At 41.9% G+C, this 16592-nt stretch overlaps 1 protein-coding gene across 1 annotated transcript in view; it reads right to left on the bottom strand.

Moving 5' to 3' along the window:
• Window positions 1-689: 689 nt before the first annotated feature.
• The window catches only part of ABCC4 (ATP binding cassette subfamily C member 4 (PEL blood group)), a 178783-nt gene continuing 162880 nt past the window's right edge, over window positions 690-16592 (bottom strand). Inside the window, exons 30-31 of the mRNA XM_063126057.1 lie at window positions 6817-6951; window positions 690-2522 (exon numbers count right to left, since the gene is read on the bottom strand). Of these exons, the coding sequence (XP_062982127.1) occupies window positions 2415-2522; window positions 6817-6951 (243 nt within the window). The 3' untranslated portion in view covers window positions 690-2414. The remainder of the gene's footprint in view (window positions 2523-6816; window positions 6952-16592) is intronic.

Here is a 16592-nt window from a genome sequence, read left to right as displayed (position 1 = left end):
AACTGCGCCAATGTATCAACACCAGATCAAGTGAGAAATCCCACAAGCAACTAGGTAAACAGGCTTGCTATGTCCTACTTTGTTACAGCTAGGCTATGCGTCCAGCAGATCTCACCTTGTTGCAAAATTGTGTTGCAACAGAAAAATTAATCTAAGATTTTTGACAGTCGTCCATTTAGATTTACATTTTTCTCAGATTTGGAACTCAGCCTTTGCAGTTGGTAACATCATTTGGTATTTGTAACTAAACACATCCAATATCTAGTTTATTTTGTCAGGGAGTGTGCATTTTAAAGAAAATGTTTTTATTATTATTATTTTTGAACTCAGTGACATGGTTTGCATGATCCAAATAGGCTCCTGTGGTTTATTTAAGCTTTGGTGGCATAATTAAATCACGGCGAATGACTTGTTGGAGGGGGAAACAGCCCTCGAAGATCCATGAGCTGTTGTAGGGTTAATTGTAGGGCTTTATAATATTTGTACAACTTTTGCAACCACTGATATGTTTAAATAATATATAGAATTTATCTGTAGACATAGTACCTTTTTTTTGCTAAACAAATTGCCAGTTTCATTTTGAAAAGAGATCATGGGTAACAGCTTGCAAACATTGATCATCATTGCAATTGTGTGTAATGTATTTTTAAGTAAAGCAAAATCACAAAGCGAGTTTAAATTAATGTATTTTCAAATAAATTTGGCTTGAAATCCAGTAAGGCACAATAAATGTATACAACACATTGATATTAACTTGACTGGAAGAGAACTCTCTATGCATTTATGTTGACAAAACATTCTTACTAAACATGCTTACTAAAGAGGAAGATGCTTGTTAGGTTATTTTAACACATGTGGACCCACAGCCATACAAAATATGCCAATCTTCTCTTACGTACGTTTCCAGCATTCAACTAAGGCTTAGATAACATATGCCATCTTTTTAACACTTAACTCCTATTGAGATTTTCTCCTCTGAAGGTATGTATACAACTGTCCCCGATCCAAGCCCTTTATAGCTAATGGTAGTTTGTTGTGTATATGATCCTTTAAAAAAAGACAGAGAATTGCCAGATATAAAAAGATTTGTGGTGTGCTTCTATTAAATTATCTCATTCTCCACTTAATTCTAATTAAAAAGGCAAGACAATTTAAAACTGATCTCCAAACAAAGAACTTTGTTTGTTCATTTCTTGAACTGGCCAATTTCTAAAGTTTCTTAAAAGCATTGGCATAAATATATCATAAATGCAGCTGAGCATTTACAAATATACATTTCTTAGGGTAGAGGAACATTCATTTCTTTTTTCCCTACTTGCTTCTATATACGAAGCCAGAAAAATATGCTCCTTATTTCCAACCTGAGAAAATGCATTGCAAATTTGAACGCCAGGCATGTTCGGCACCAGTGGTTCAAACATACCTACAGTAGCAAAGGATTCAAACAAATGTATGTATGTGCTTCATCCTTTTTTCAGTAGGTCTACACAAGTTGTGACCCACCAAGCCAAATGCAAGTATGATGGCCTGCCATGTGCTTGAGAGGGAAGCACACACAGAAGACGGGAACCATATGTCGCTGCATTCAGTTTAGAGCAAGAGTGGAGAACTTGGGGCCCTCCAGAAGCCTAATGACTCAAACACTCATCATCCTTGACCATCAGCCATGCTGGCTGGGGCTGATGAGGTTGGAGTCCAACAGCTAGAAGGCCACACGTTTCCAGCTCCTTGTTTAGAGTGTCATGAGTTATGCAGCATCTCTTTTACAGCTTAAGCCTTTGAAATAATTGGACCAGATTTAAGTGACCCTCTTGTCAGAGCCATGCCACAAGAGGTGGTGTGGAGCCACTGGCCAGACCTGAGCTTGGCCAAAGATAGCACTGATGCAGAAGCAGGAGTTCTCAGCACTGCCACATCAACACCAGTTCTTTGTGCTTGTATGGCACACACAACTGCATTGTACTGGGGACATATTTATGCAACGGGCTATGAACCATTTTAATGGCCCGGGAGCCCAGGATCAGGAGTAAAATCTGACAGAGCGGTTTCTCGCCGTCAAGGCACTTTTATAGCAAGCGAGGAAATCAGGATTTCCTGAGCCTCACTTGCCGAATATCAAATGTGGCTTTAGATTCTGTGGGGCAAATGTCCGTTTGCTAAATCCACAGGATCAGGCAGTTACAAAACAAAGTTCAAAGTGTACTGCATTGTAAAAATATTAAACTGCTTTACATTCAATCCAAAGGAACAAAAATCATGAAAAATATATTTTCTTCAATATAACAAGTAGCAATTCAGTGCAAAAACAGTCTTTTCAATTAATAGCAACATTTGGTTTGTATTACATTAGTATTACATTCTGGGGTTGTTGTTTTTTTAAAAAAAACAACTCCCAACATCCATAATGCATGGGATCATAGTGCAGTCTCAAACATAATTAATCCTTGGGAGTCTTCCACTGATGAGTTGGTCGCTGCTTGACCGTTTGGAATAACTTCAGGATAATTTTTCTTAAAATAAACCTAGAAAGGCAAAAAGTTCCATGTTAGTTTTGTAAGGCAGCTTGTTCTAAAGATTGTGACTTAAAGATACCTATCATTAGGAAAAGTGCACATTATAAATACTTAGTTTCCCTTAAAAATTAGTAAAATTACCTCAAGCGTTTCTAATAATTTGCAGCAAAGCTGGAGTATAGCAACATATATGTCTGCCATCCCACTCAAACTGCTAATAATTCAGATCAACTGATAACGTTATCATTTGACATTAACCTGATAAATAAAATCCTTTTACCGGCTCAGAAATGGAGATAAATTAAAAACAGGGTGACAAAGCAGCTTCGAAATCTAGTGTCTGCACAAGGGCTTTTCATTTTCACACATAAAAATAAGCACAATGGATTTGGATGTTAATATCAAGGTTGTAATCCCTGCATTTTACAAACTATGATTGACAACCATTGAAACTTCAGGATGTACGTATGAAATATCCCAGCATTTAATTTGCGCCGTGGAGAAGTCATAGAGCCTTATAGAAATGTGATCTGGGGATAGGGTGCTACAATAATGAAAGGGAAAGGAAAAGCGGTAACAATGGCTGCACCAAGCAACTTCTCTAAAATGTAAGATGATACCAAATAATAGGACAGTTCTTTGCCGAGCCTTTGAGTTCTTGAATTCTACCAATTTCTAGCTGAACTGCCAGAGATACAGGTTTCCTGATAAATGTATAATCAGAACATAAAGGAAATGAAATGCTGTCAAGTTTCACTGTTCCACAATCATCAGTTTTTAGTAGCTGTATCATATCTCTGTTCCCTGACAGATGCGTGTAACAAAATGAAATAATGTCAAGACTTGTGTGCTCTTATCGGAAAATGTGTTTGGGTGAAAAAGGACTTCAAAATGTATTTTTCCCCCAAAGAAGAATGTGAAAAGTTTTGTTTGAGCCTTTAAAACACACGCACGCACAAAATACACTATCTTCCTCACGGCCGACATGTGTCATGAGCTAGGCCTAATATTCAGGCTGCCTTGGAAATAGAGCGTGAAACACATCTTTTTGTAATATATGTTATTAGGGGATGTTCCAAGCAAAGCTATTAAAATACTGTTCTTCTCATATACAGAGAAGGGCCACAATCCAGTGACCACTCCTACATATGTGCAATACGCTCATGCATGCTAAGGGACTTTCTGTTTCTGAGACACAATATATACGCGTACGTACGCATGGACGCACTCACAGAGGCTTACTCCCACAATCAAAGCTGGTTTTTAACTCCCCTTGCTTTTTAAATAGGCTTGCTAACTTATTTTCCAGCAGGCCTCATAGTCTAAACGAGTTGTGTGGTAGGCTGATATTTAGCAGGCCAGACTTTTCTTATCACTGCATCGCAACTTTGCAAGAAGGTTTACTTCCGAATTGCCACTTTCTAGACAGCTATTTAGGTGTGTGTGCACTTCAAAAATAACGATTGCCAACTCCAGTTTCCAAAGTATCTTGGTATTCTGTGCACATAGAATCCCCAAAATGGTATTCAAGACAGGTAACAAGAAAATACAGATTAAAAACAAAATCTTAAATTAAAATATTATATAAAAACAAATTAAAAACACAATTAGAAACACAACAGTAAAAGAAATAAACAACACCCAACCAATTTTCAACAACAGGCCAATTTGTGAACCTCCCAGATAGATTCAGCTATTATTAATACAATTTTAATATATTGTATTAATAATAATACAAGCCAGAGTCCTGCCTGAATAAAAACCTCTTTGCCTGCCAGGACCAACCAAGCCTCCCTTGGTAGGGAGTTTCACAGTTCATCCCCCATCAAACATTCCTCTGATAGTTATAAGACTTCGATAGGCTCTTAAAGGAGAAGGTGAACTTTCAGATAACCTGGTCCCAAATCATTATATGGCTTTATAGTAGGGTGACCATATGAAAAGGAGGACAGGGCTCCTGTATCTTTAACAGTTGTATAGAAAAGGGAATTTCAGCAGGTGTCATTTGTATATATAGAGAACCTGGTAAAATTCCCTCTTCATCACAACAGTTAAAGCTGCAGGAGCTACACTGCAGCTATACTGTGACCAGATTTAAAAGATGGCAGGGCACCTGCAGGTTTAACTGTTGTGATGAAGAGGAAATTTCACCAGGTTCCCAAAATATATATTTTTGTGAACCGCCCAGAGAGCTCCGGCTATTGGGCGGTATAGAAATGTAATAAATAAATAAATAAATAAATAAACAAACAAATAAACAAATGACACCTGTTGAAATTTCCTTTTCAATACAAATGTTAAAGATACAGGAGCCCTGTCCTCCTTTTCATATGGTCAACCTACTTTATAGGTCATAACCAACACTTTGAATTGTGCCTGGAAACAGACCGGGAGCCAGTGAAGTGTTGTAACAAGGGAGTCATGTGCGTGCCCCCTCTAACCAGTCCCAGCAACAGTCTGGCTGGCCACAGCGTTCTAGATCAACTGAAGCTTCTGAACATTTTTCAAAGGCATCATCACATAGAGAGTTTTACAGTAGTCTAAATGGGATGTAAATAAGGCATGTATAACCATGGCCAGATCAGACATTTCTAGGTATGGGTACAATTGGCGCACTAACCTCAGCTGTGCAAACTCAGGCTACTCTCCATTGGAGAGTATAACAGATGCTATAACATCTCCCTCCCTCTTATTTGAGAGGGGCCCGTGTTTAAAGAATTGGGACAAGCTCCTGGCATCACACACATGCCTTTCTCCAAGGCCTTGATCTCTCCAGTACAAATGGCTCTCATTAGACTTGTGTGGTTAAAGTTAACCAGGTTTTGCTATTGCCCAGTATGGCCCCATTCGGACAACACACTAAACCATGCTGCTTAACCACAAAATGGTTAACGGAATGCATAATGCATTCCATTAACCATTTTGTGGTTAAGCATCATGGTTTAGCGTGTTGTCTGAACCAGGCCAATGTGAAACCAGGGTTTGAAGGGGATTTCAAATGGTGCACAGTAAACTAAGCTTAGCATTAACCCCAGTTAAGGCCAGTGCTGATTTAAGTTTTAAGCATGGATAAAGTTGGTGGTTGCAGGAGAGGGGAAATTTATGTATGAAAGCAGAGAGAAATTATAAGAGGGGGAGTTCTGCAGTGCTGACCATGTTTAAGGGACTAGGAGCATCCTATTAACAAACAAGAAAACCCAAGTTAACATAGTCAAGTGCTGGACTGAATAATAATGCAGGATTGCAAACAGCCATTCGTTAAGTTTTGTGTGTTGAATAAGAATAATTTCCAAGTGCACATCTTTGTCTGCATTTTGTTATGTGAATGACTAACAAAGTCATTGTGGACAGGAAGTCTAGTAAGTATTTTGGTGGCCTCATTTGCAAGGCAGCAATAACCAAGTATATAAATGGAGAAGGCTGGACATTCTTAGATCTCAGATTGCCCAAAGAATTAGAGCTGGAATAGAACAATTCCAGCTATAAAAAAAGTGATACAAGTACAAAAACACACACACACACGAATTGCATTTACGCCAAAAGAATTGCATTTGCGCCAATTGGCGTATTGTTTACTCCAATAGGAAACCTGCTTCCAGCTTACCTTGCACATGCATAACATCTCAAAAGAGATCCTCCTTAGTAATGGCGCCCGCCCTTTGGAACAACCTCCCCATATGGTTCAGGAGGCAGAAAATGTGGCATGTTTTAAATGCCTCCTAGAACTGTGCTTGTCTACATAAACTTTCCCTGGCTTATAATAGATTACCATGCTGTTACTTTATTTTACTGCCTCTTTTTATTGTTTCTCTTGATCTAACATTTGTTGTAGAAAGCTGAAATGTTTTAGTGGCCCCATTCAGAAGACACTTTAAACTATGGTTTTCACAACAGTGGTTAAGCAAGGGCTCTAGGAACATGGTGAAGCTTTATTGCAACTCCGACTGCAATGTGCAACTCTATGGCAGAGATAAGCACATGCACGATCAGAGTGTATCTAGGACCACGGTGTGTATTATCTTCCACTCATGTCTAAATACAATCCCAAGCACAGTTGTTTTCTGCAATGGGAGCATGTTATTTTCAGCTCTGGGTATATATTATTCCAAATCCCAGTAATAAAGTACCCAAAAAAAAAGGGTTTATAATTGAAAAGCTATGAGACCTTTAACTATAGTGGAGAGGATGGGGCTTTCTGAAATACTGAATATGCTAACTTGTGAAAAGTAAATAGTTGAGACGAACATAATTACAACATTTTGTAGGGGGAGGGACTTGGGCGGGGAGGGGGGGAGTACCTTACCTGTTTTGCTGTTTCCATTATTGATGCAGCTTCAGCCTTACCCAATTGTTGAACCATCTTGTAAAACAAGCTCTCCTTTTCTTGTAACAAAATGTACGGCTCATCATATTCTTTCAGCCGTCCTGAATCCAAAACCTTGAATCAGCAAAAGCAAGGTGGTTAACAGGTAAAATGTGGCAACAACACCTCGCTTGATACAACAGTCGGATTTCACATTCACATGGGGTTTATGGGCTGAGAGCTGGATACAGTTAAGAGGAGATCGAAAGCAGTGCTATGATTATTATTTAGAAAAATAGCCACTTGCCATTATTTATTACCATTATTCAATGTCATCAGTGTACATTACATGCCCATATCCAAAAGGCAGACAGTTCAAAATGAGAATTAAGAGATTAAACTAAAGGGCTCACAGAAAGAGTGGGGTTTGACTCAAAGGCATAGAAATATGTAATGAATTTAAACAAATTGGGTAAATGTTACAATAGCCAAATTTAATACCCACCCTCAAGCTATCAAGAAGATACCATTAAAGCACTCTTAGGGGCTGTTCTCACATCACGACAGCCCACCAATGGTTATTTAATCCACAGTGAAGCTGTAGCATGGCCGCCAATTTGAATATGCAACACCCACTTGGGGGCTGTAATGTCGTGCAAACCCAGAGAGCATGGGTTATGCAAGGCTTCAACAACCCTCACATAACCCGTGATCTGTTTTAAGATTATGTGAGCGTTGTTGAACCTTCACATAACCCACTCTTGCCAGGTTCACATGACACAACAACCCCTGATGCTACCCCATCTAAAAATGTTGACTTCCTCAACAAAGATATTGAAGACTTATTGGCTGCTAAGTGGGCTGAATGGCAGTCATGAGGTAGACTTCAAATCCATACTCTTCCTGATGTGCCAATCTGCTCTAACTGCACAACCCCAAGCATCAAAATTCAACATGCAAATAACCTTGCATTTTCTCTTGAATATTTCCTCTGGACATGAACATAAGATTATAAGAACAGCCATGTTGGATCAGACATCTCATCCAGCATTCTGTTCACACAGTGGCCAACCAGTGGCTTGTGGAAAACCCACAAGTAGGACATGATAGTAACCTTCTCATGTTCCCCAGCAACTGTTGTACATAGGCATAGTCCCTCTGACACTGGAAGTAATATATACCCATCAGGACTACTAGCCACTGATAACCTTACCTATTGAATGCACCTCCACATCTGTACAGAATAGTGTTGTGTCCTGCAGAATTTGAGCTTTGGATAGTTCTGCAGGCCCATCTCATCATGCCCTGAAGCTAATGATCTGCAGGATGCCTTAAGTCTTGGACCTTAATACCAGGGTGGGACTAGCCCTCCCATTAACCAAACTGAGATCTTTGTTTCAGGCAGCAGGTTGGAAAGAACAGTGGACTGGCCCTGCACGCCAACCATTTTGCTCACCAGTCGCTACTTTTGCCAGTCAGCTGCCCCTGCCACAACCCTCTCCCCGACAGCTGCCCTCCCTGCCCACATTTGCAATAAGGGGCCTGGAGACAAACAGCTGTGCTTGGCTTGGGTGGGGAGGGGCTTTGAATTTCTGTTGAGACTTAGGCCATTTCTACACCTGTTTCTACACCAAATAACACACAGGGAATGCCGGGAGCAGGCACGGACGATCCCTCCATTTTCCTGGGATAATCCTTAGGTGTAGAAAGGGCCATTGTTTATATCACAGTCATAAACATGTCTAAGTAACCCTAAGTTTAATGGACCTTACTCTCAAGTTAGTGGGTACAGGACTGCAGCCTCTGTTTTCAATTCACAGCAGATGATAGGGATAGGAAGCTCCCTGCACCTGAATCTCTACCCATCCTTCGACGTTACACTGAGGTGGCACTGTTGTAATTTTTTAATTTATAATTTTTTTGCCAATAGAGCCTGATTACTCTTCACTCACGCCTTGTCTTGAAGGAAAGCCTGTCTCGAACTTGAGGTCACCCAGTGAATTTGTTGGGCAGGGCAGCAGACTGAGAACGTTGAACAAGAAAGCCTTTCTTCATGAAACACATCAGCTTATTGCAATTTGTTGCCACCAGATGCAATGGCCAATTAACAGGAAACATAAAGCAGTGCTATGGCTATTCTTTAGAAACACACAGCCATTATATATTACAATTATTCAAGGTCATCAATGCTAAGCATGTTTTTCACATTTGTGTAAGTTTGCTAAGAGGTGGCAGCTCGAACCTGGGGCATGTCTATGTGTAAGTAGGCCTGATATTGCAAGTCTATGCATGTTTACTCAAAAGTAAGCCCCTGAATATTCAGATGGCCTTCCTTCCAAGGAAATACTGGGGAGCAGCCTATCTGTGTGGGCTGTGCTCATAGGTCATAACCATCTCCTTCAATCCCTAATCTGAGATACCTAAGGCCGAGATAACCAGACTCAGAAGATAGAGATTGTAATATGTAAGCGGAAAGCAGTTAAGGAAGCTAAAGATGTAGAAGGAAACATATTATTACTTTGCTCAAGTTCTTATCACACAAAGAGAAGAGGGAAATATGTATTGTGAAGCTTCTGACAAGCAAGGAAAAGGTGCTGCCAGAGATTCAGGACTCTAAAGAAGAGGTACAGAAACAAACACATGAACATAGAAAGCTACCTTATATAGATGATTGGTCCTTCTAGCCAAGTATTTTCAATACTGACTGGCAGGGTTACATATTGGAGGTCCCAGGCTCAATTCCATCTTGGAATTGAACCAGGGACCTTCCTGCGTGCAAAACACGTACTCTACCACGGTGCTATGGCCCCTCGCCAACGTGCATATTAAATGCAATGTAAGAGAGCCTTGGCGATCCATATGGCAATTTTTCTTGAAAGAAACCCCCCAGAGTTATTTTATATACCAATGTGATAAAATTGAATGTGTTTTGAGCAAGTATTTTTAAGGGTGTATATGCATTATATCTATAATATATGATGTATGATAGACAGATAAGAGCATGTGAACTGGAACATTTGAAAGAGAGATTTTTGAACCTTTTGCAGGATTCTAGTGGACGAGCAGTCAATCTGAATTACGAATAAGTGGTGTCAAAAAGGTTGGAACAGTGGACTCTCAAAACAGCCTCATAACACATTTACCCATGTCAAAGGGAAAAAAATCGTTCAGAACTTCCCCAAATGCAATTAAGGCCTAGTTCTTCTGAAGTGTTTATTGAACGCTATGTTTCCCTCATAACCGTAACACAGAAAGACTGGGGGGTATCTGCAGGGGAGAATCTGTGGCCAGGGTGCTTAACCTCTCCAACATCTACAAGTTCTCCTCAACAAATGCCACATCAGCTGCTTTTTCTTATAAAAACAAAATGGTCCCCCCACCATAGCCAGGCTTTGTGATCAGAAAATACCAGTTGAAAGGAAAAGCAATGTGGGGGGACTTGCACAGGGACACCTACAGGCTCAGAGATGGTTTAAGCACCATCCTGCCTGCTGATCCTCCTCAAACTAACTCATCATCCACATTAGGCCCTCCATTCACATGAATGAGAACAGTTTAGAAACATTAATTAGGTGGTATAAGCGTGCAGTTCCACCCTTGCCATTTGGTGGCCATGCCATATAAATTATTCTTGCAAATGAAAATGAGATAGGAAAAGCACTGCATGAAAACCTTGAGCAATTCAAAAGCACACAAATTAGTAAGATGGCCTGGGAAAAGAAGATGCAAACATGGGCCAAGTATTACGGCATGACCTCGTTCACTTCAGGCAGCAAATGTCTTGAGCCAACCCCGTTGAAAAGATAAAGGATGCCCCCCCACCCTCCACCCTGAAATACTAGTAAAATTCCTTAGAAACGCCATGCTTACACTAACTGGCAAATTACAGCACAATCTTATGCATGCTCAATGAGTTTTATGTGTTCAACTTCTTTGCCTTAGTCTGTGGCCATAGCTAGATGGGGTGAAATCCCGGGGTGATCCCTGGGATCGATCCTCTGCATCCACATGACGCATAGGGGATCCCGGGATCAGGGAGGGATGATCCCTCCCTTGCCCAAAGATCTTGCCCTCCCCTTTGGCCCCGGTTTTTCCGCGGTCCCGGGCTGAGCCTGAGACCTTGGAATGTGTGGCTGGGCGCCGCGAGTTGACCTGGCTCCTTGCAAAGAATCACGAGGAGCCGGGAACTGCACCCATCGGGAGTAGGATGGGGGAGCGGGTAACGTAATTTAAAATTTAAAAATACCTTTTACGCACGAGCGTTCATGCGCTGCTGCCCCTTTAAGTAAAAAAAAATGGCAGGCGCGACGCCTCTCCTTCTGAGGTCCTCATGTGTTGCATGTAAACAGAGGAGGCATCTCACGATAAACACATCACAGGATCTTCCCTCCTCTGTCACAGGCTAACCAGTAGGTCTAGCTAAGGCCTGTGTCATTTAGCTCAATAGTCAAATCGCCCTACTATCTATTATACGACATTGCAAATGTTTACTCCAAAGTCAACCATCTTAACAAAGTTGCTATCTTAACATACATTTTGATTTCTCATCTCTATTCTTTCTCATATACATATACAAGATTAGATTACAGATGTTATTTTCACTGTACTCTTATTTACTACAGTCAATCATAATTAAGAGCACCTTTCTTAAAAGTTTACGGATAATTGAATCTTTCATATATACAGTATCAGCGCAACAATCAAGATGTCCTGTAATTTGGCACTCCAATTTATCTGCCTTGAATGTGTAATTTTTTAAGAAGCACAGTCCTTTATTGTGTAACCACTCCCTTTGAAATGAAAGGGGAGATATAGTCTATAAATATAGGCTTCACCTTCTGGATAAAGTGAAATTATTTGCTTTTTACAAAACACAGCATGACACAGTCCCAGTTCACATATTTGTCTCTTAACAGGTATCATGTGAAAAGAAGCCTCTCAGTACTTGTAGTCGCCATCACTTCCTGCTAATAATAATAAGAATAATATATTTATTTATTTGTTACCCGCCTCTCCCTCTGGATTGAGGTGGGGTACAACACAAATAAAAACACCATAAAATACATAAAACTAATTCAAACATTTAAAACTAGTGCATCATTAAAAGCAGCACATTAAAAGGCATCTTAAAATTCAGCTGGGTAGGCCTGCCGGAAGAGATCAGTCTTTATGGCTTTCTTAAATTCTGGAAGACTGTTAAGTTGATGAATCTCTCCCGGCAAGCCATCCCACAAACTGGGAGCGGCAGAAGAAAAGGTTCTCTGGGTAATAGTTGTCAGCCTTATTTTTGTTGGCTGGAGTAAATTCTTCCCAGAAGACCTGAGTGTGCAGGGCGGATTGTATGGGGGAAGGCGATCCCACAGGTAGCCTGGACCCAAACCATGTAGGGCTTTAAAGGTGATAACTTTGCCCGGAAACTAATTGGCAGCCAGTGAAGCAATTTTAAGACTGGTGTGATGTGGTCACCCCTAGTGACCACATCACACCCCAGGTGACCAACCTGGCTGCCATATTTTGAACTAGTTGAAGTTTCTGGACTAGGCACAAAGATAGCCCTATGTAGACTGCATTGCAGAAGTCGAGCCTTGAAGTTACCAGCGCGTGCACAACCGTGTTTAGGTCTTCCGACTTTACGAAGGGTTGCAGCTGGTGTATCAGCCAAAGCTGATAGTAGGCACTCCTGACCATCACATCTATCTGGGCTGTCATTTGGAGTGACGGATCCAGAAGCACCCCCAAGCTGCGAACGCAGTCTTTCAGAGAGAGTGTAACACCATCCAGAACTGGGGTTATCTCCTCTAAGCTGTGTTTCAAAGAAACCCTGTCCATCTTTTTTTGCCTTGTACTGGTGCACACTGCCTGATTGCTCTTGCTAACCAGGAACTGGGGTTCCAGGTTTGTACTCCATAGTAAACAATCCAGGGATGGCCTGCTCCCGTTCACAGTGGGAATGACTGAGCAGTGTGAACTTTCTTGCTGCTATCTGCAAACCAGGCCTATGAATCCAATTAGAATATTTAGAGGAGACAAGGCAAAAACAGTTCAAATAAGAAGCAGACAAAATTAATACTTTGTTTTAAACATACATGGCTCATCTACACCAAGCAGTATATTCCACTATGAAAGTGGTATGAATGCGGTATATAAAAGGCAGGAGCCACACTACTGCTTTATAGTGGTATTGAAGGGCACTGACAACTGTTGGGGCCCATGTCACCTCTACACCAAGCAGGATATAACACTATGAAAGTGATATGAAAGCGGTATATGGTATGTGTCTATGGGCCCCAACAGTTGCCAGTGCACTTCAATACCACAATAAAGCAGTAGTGTGGCTCCTGCCTTTTATATACCACTTTCATAGTGGAATATCCTGCTTGGTGTAGATGAGCCCACAGAAAGCCCCAACCACAACCTTGCCGTTCCAGAGAGGCTGCAATTTCTATTACTGTTGAATTATGACAACACTTTGACAAGGATGTAAAAACAAGTAAATATAGATGGCCTTTCATGGAAAAATCATGGTACAAATATTTAAGCATTTTTTAATTTTGTTTTCAACTCAACTTCAAATGACCTCAGATCCAATCCTGGACTGACAACTACCTATCATGCTGTATCCTTCTTCTGCGGCCAAATGTATGTTTTCAGCCATCTTTTATGTTCTCCTTCGTGCCACAGTTGCCATTTAAGAAAGAAATGGATCAATTGTGACACATCAGGCACAATGCTTGCCGGTGGCTCGCCAGTGAACTTTTTCACTAGAAATTGAAAATGTTGATACTCGGGTGGGGCGTAGATCAGGAAAGCAGAATCCAGAGTAGGTCTAAGGTGGTGGTAGGGAATCAACTTTGCCCCTTTCTTTTCCAGCATAAGAGACCCCACCCCCAAAACCATGGGTAGGCTCCCTCCCTGGTCAGTTAGCAAACTTAGGCTTAATAAAACTTTTTTTCCCTCTGATGTTTGCCTGGTACTACAAAAGGATTAGGATCATCAAAACCTCAGTCACAATACATGGCTGGTGGACTTCATGGATTACAAGTTGCATTGGCCTGGCTTAGCACATGGGGCTGTTGCGGAATATATATATATTTCTTGAAAGCTAGCTGGACCATCGCGGAGTATGCATTCACATTGCAAACTGGGATATCATGGGTATGATTATTAGTAGGGGTGTGCACGGACCCCCCGCTCCGCTTCTCTTCCAGATCCGCGATTTGCGGATCGGGCCGCTCCGCCCCGCCCCCGCTCCGCCTATGTCTGCTCCGCTCCGCTGCGGAGCTCCGGATCGGAGCTCCGTTTCCCCCCCCCAGGCTTGCATTAAGCTAAAAAAGTATACAACTTTTTTTCTGTTAAAGTTAGAAACCTCAAGTTTGGCACCATGACACCTCATGGGGGTATACACACGCACGCCAAGTTTCAAGGCAATCCCATCATCCCCTGATTTTTGGGGAATTTATGAAAACCGGGCACCCCATTCACACCCCTTTCGATAGCTCCGTCAATCTCCACGTTAAAAACCTCAAACTCACCACCATGATAGCTTATCCAGGGATACACACACATGCCAAGACTCAAGGCAGTCCCATCATCCCCTGATTTTGGGGGAATTTATGAAAATCGGGCACCCCATTCACACCCCTTTCGATAGCTCCGTCAATTTGCACGTTAAAAACCTCAAACTCACCACCATGATAGCTTATCCAGGGATACATACGCACGCCCAGACTCAAGGCAGTCCCATCATCCCTTGATTTTTGGGGAATTTATGAAAATCGGGCACCCCATTCACACCCCTTTCGATAGCTCCGTCAATTTGTACGTTAGAAACCTCAAACTCACCACCATGATAGCTTATCCAGGGATACACATGCACACCAAGACTCAAGGCAGTCCCATCATCCCCTGATTTTTGGGGAATTTATGAAAATCGGGCACCCCATTCACACCCCTTTCGATAGCTCCGTCAATTTGCACTTTAGAAACCTCAAACTCGCCACCATGATAGCTTATCCAGGGATACACATGCACGCCAAGGTACAAGCCGACGGCGACGGCGGCAGAGCCCGGTAAGGGACCAAGGGGGAGGGGGGCCTTACCTGCCTCCGTCCGCGGTCCGTCGGCTTCTTCAATTGAACCGCAGGCTCAATTGAAGAAGCCGACGGACCGCGGACGGAGGCAGGTAAGGGAGAGGAGGGCGGGGGGTTACCGGGCTCTGCCACTGTCGCCGCATGGGCGACAGCGACAGCAGCAGGGCCCGGTAAACCCCACTTACCTTTCCGGCGGAGCTCCGGATCATGGCGAAGGATCCGCCTTCACCTCGATCCTCTTTGCCACGCTCTGCCGGCCCCCCAATCCTCTTCGCCTCCGCCTTAAGGACAGGCGAAGCCCCCCCGCTCCGCTTCTAATTCGCCGGTCCGATTAGAAGCGGAGCACATCCCTAATTATTAGCAGATTCCTGTGATCAGGTCTGTGAAAAGCACCACACTGTTTATGAGCACTACGGCTGTCCATGGCTTAAGATAATGTTACATCGGTCCACAAAAACAGACACCAACAGAAGTTTGGTGAAAACACAATTATGTGCCAGAATAATACAAAATATAGGCACTTTTGCCTATATTGTGGTATTTATTTTGCCTTGAAAGTGTCAGATTCCAAAGTATTCTGGGGTTTAGTAAGGAGTAGGGGAATGGAAAACTTGGGATAGATAACCGTAGATGCAGGCACTAGGGACAAATAGGGATGTAGAAAACCACAAAACTCAAGCTTGTTAAAAGTTCTAAGAGTTCCACTAAGAAGTTCAGTCCAATTCATGTCAATATCAGATTTTGATATTCTTTCTTTTTGTGTAAAAATCATGCTGTTGGGTGCACATTCAAAAGTACACAATTTCTCCCATTGATTAAAGCATGTTTATGTGTACTTCTTTAAAATTGTGCATATTTTTCTATTTTTTAACACGTTTTCCCCCCACCCCCGGGAAAACAACAACATTGTAACATTAAAGGTGTACAAAAACATGCATGATGTGGAGAAAGTGGCTTGGAAGACATTTTTCTCCCTCCCTTATAATATTAAAACTCAGGGTCATCCCATGAAGTTGATAGGTGGGAGATTCAGGACTGATAAAAGGAAGTACTTCTTCACACAGCACATAGTTAAACTATGGAATTTGTGACCAGAAGACGTAATGTTGGCCACCAATTTGGATGGCTTTAAAAGGGTGTTAGACACATTCATGGAGGAGAACTTGGCTATCATTAGCTACTAGTCCTGAAGGCTCCAGTGTCAGAGGTAGTATGCCTATGTACACCAGTCCTGTCCTGCTTGTGGTTTTCCCATAGGCAGCTGGTTGGCCATTGTGTGAACAGAGTGCTGGGCTAGATGGTCCCTTGGCTGATCCACCATGGCTCTTCTTATGTTCTTCCTGCAAGTTCAGGAATATATGAGCTTTAACTGCAGATTGCATTAACAAACTAAAACTAATTTCTCATACATCCCTAGGAATGAGTGTAAGCCCACACAATGTGTGATCGTTGCATTTGATCAAGCCACATGCAGCCCAGCAATCCTGTATCATGACCTGCCAAGTGCTTGACAATCTCCCCCCAACCCTAAATAAGCATCCAACAGGTGGCTTATCACATCTACTACCTATACATTCTCGAATTTTCTCCATGGCTATTTGGATTAGAAATTTGCTTTTAAATAAAACCAAAGCTGAATTTTGTGAGATATACTTCAGGGTCATGTTCCATGTTTACGCTGCCACC

This window comes from Elgaria multicarinata, chromosome 5, assembly GCF_023053635.1.
Source record: "Elgaria multicarinata webbii isolate HBS135686 ecotype San Diego chromosome 5, rElgMul1.1.pri, whole genome shotgun sequence".
NCBI classification, from domain to species: Eukaryota; Metazoa; Chordata; class Lepidosauria; order Squamata; family Anguidae; genus Elgaria; species Elgaria multicarinata.
The sequence above is the reverse complement of the archived record's forward strand: the minus strand, read 5'-3'. Positions and strand labels throughout refer to the sequence as shown.